This window comes from Gavialis gangeticus, unplaced genomic scaffold (genome assembly GCF_001723915.1).
Source record: "Gavialis gangeticus isolate Ggan-Ray unplaced genomic scaffold, GavGan_comp1, whole genome shotgun sequence".
NCBI lineage: Eukaryota > Metazoa > Chordata > Crocodylia > Gavialidae > Gavialis > Gavialis gangeticus.
In genome coordinates, this window is record NW_017729008.1 from 44,664,742 (window position 1) to 44,666,855 (window position 2,114).

Here is a 2,114-nt window from a genome sequence, read left to right on the forward strand (position 1 = left end):
GGGGAGCCAGGGCTACACGGGCCGGTCACGGCGGGGGCCCTTCGGAGATGCCCTCCTGGAGCTAGACGGGGCAGTGGGGAGCCTGCTGCAGGCGCTGCAGGACCACGGCCTGGACGGCCACACGCTCGTCTTCTTCACCTCCGACAACGGGTGAGCTCGGGCCCCTGCACCCAACACCGAGGCCTCCTGCGGGGCCGGGGCCGAGTGCTGAGCCTCGTCCTCGGGGGTCCGGGTGCACAGCCCCGCACCCCGCTTGGCTGGTGGGTGGGATGCTCTCGGGGCTGTTTCAGGATGCTGGCGGGTGGCGGGTGCTGGCCCGCCTCATACCCGCCTGCTGGGACGCCCTGGGGGGGCTGGCCGGGGCCAGGACTGGCGGGTCTGCGCTGACGGGCTCTCCCCCTGCCTGCAGCCCCGAGACGATGCGCATGGCGCGCGGGGGCAGCTCTGGCCTCCTGAAGTGCGGGAAGGGCACGACGTATGAGGGCGGCATGCGCGAGCCCGCCGTGGCCTATTGGCCGGGCCGCATCTCGCCGGGTGAGTCCTGCAGCCTGGGTGCCTGTCGTGGGCGCGCACGGGCCTGGGAGGCCCTGTTCCCTCGGTGACAGATGACCTGAGGCTAAACCCCTGCTGCAGAGGAAGGCAAAACCCCCCAGTGCAACCAGTCTGGCGGGGGGAAATCCCTTCCTGCCCCAGTGCAGCGCGGGGTTAAGCCTGGGCAGAGGGTTGCTCGGCTGTCCCAGGCCCGTGGGGAGAGGGAAGGGGTTCAGGGTCGGGTGGCTGGACCCAGGTGTGAGGAGGAGGGTGCATAACAGTTCCTGAGCCCATCTCCTTGCTCCCAGGCGTGACCCACGAGCTGGCCAGCACCCTGGACATCCTGCCCACCATGGCTGCCCTGGCCGGGGCTCCACTCCCCAACATCGAGCTGGACGGCTATGACCTGACCCCAGTGCTCTTCGGACAAGGACCGGTGAGGCCGGGGCCGGGACCGGGGCCGGGGCCAGAGCCTGCCCGTGTGGCCCGTTGGCCCCCATGACGCCGGTTCTGATCTCCCCACAGAGCCCCCGGAAGACGGTGTTTTACTACCCGTCGGCCCCCAGCAAGCTGCTGGGCGTCTTCGCCGTCAGGCAGGGGAGGTACAAGGCCCATTTCTTCACCCAAGGTAACAGCCCCAATCCCCGCATGTGGCTCTGGCCCCGGCCCCGGCCCCAGCCCCAGCCTGGGGGGAGCTGAGTGCTGTTTGGGTTCCTCCCAGGCGCCTTCCACAGCGACACGACCCCTGACGTGGCCTGCCACGGGCTGACGCCGCTGACGGCCCACAAGCCCCCACTGCTCTTTGACCTGGAGTCGGACCCGGCAGAGAACTACGACCTGCTGCAGAGCAGCACGGCCCCGAGCCCCGTGGTGCTGCAGGCGCTGAAGGAGATCCAGATGCAGAAGATGCTGTTTGACAAGCGCATGGTGTTCGCGGACAGCCAGATGAGGAAGGGCTACGACCCCGCCCTGGAGCCCTGCTGCGTCCCTGCCTGCACCCCCAAGCCCTCCTGCTGCCGCTGCCCCTAGCCTGGCCGTCGCCACGGCCCCGCTGTCATCCCTGCTGCAACCCGCGGCTGCCAGCACAGCCTGACTAACCCCCCAGGGCTTTGCGGCCCCTTGGGGCTCCTGGCCGAGCTCCTGGTGGTGCTGGCTAGTTGCCGAGCCGTGAGCCACAGGGCTCCCAGCGCTGGAGGACCCACAGTGCTCATGTTTATTACTAACGCTGGACGTCCGTCCGCCCTTCGTGGGGAGGTCTCTGTCTGCCTCTGTCTGCTGCAAGCCATGCCCAAAGAACACGGAGCGGGGATCGTGAGGCCAGGAGTGGGTGGGAGTAGCTCCGTGCGCATCCACGCGTGAAGCCAGGGTCCTAGCCCACGGGTGCTGAGGCCTGGGGCTGGGTGGCCACATGCCCCATGGTGCCAGACAGCCACAGGCAGTTGGAACAGGCTCCTGGGTGAGGGGAGGAGGTCTGGGCCAGACCCTGTGGTGCTGGGCTCAGTGCTGTGGGTATGGGTGGCTGGGCAGGGGGCTTGGGGCTGGCATGGAGCCCCCTCGCAGCCCCCGGCCCTTGGGCTCTGAGC

The 2,114-nt window shown here is 69.2% G+C and overlaps 1 protein-coding gene across 1 annotated transcript in view; it reads left to right on the forward strand.

Moving 5' to 3' along the window:
* ARSA (arylsulfatase A) overlaps positions 1–1,784 on the forward strand; it is a gene marked incomplete at its 5' end in the record, with an annotated part of 2,609 nt that extends 825 nt beyond the window's left edge. The window contains 5 exons of the mRNA XM_019509712.1: positions 11–150; positions 410–534; positions 840–967; positions 1,057–1,159; positions 1,253–1,784. Coding sequence (XP_019365257.1) covers positions 11–150; positions 410–534; positions 840–967; positions 1,057–1,159; positions 1,253–1,560 — 804 coding nt within the window. The remainder of the gene's footprint in view (positions 1–10; positions 151–409; positions 535–839; positions 968–1,056; positions 1,160–1,252) is intronic.
* Between the last annotated feature and the right edge of the window lie 330 nt (positions 1,785–2,114).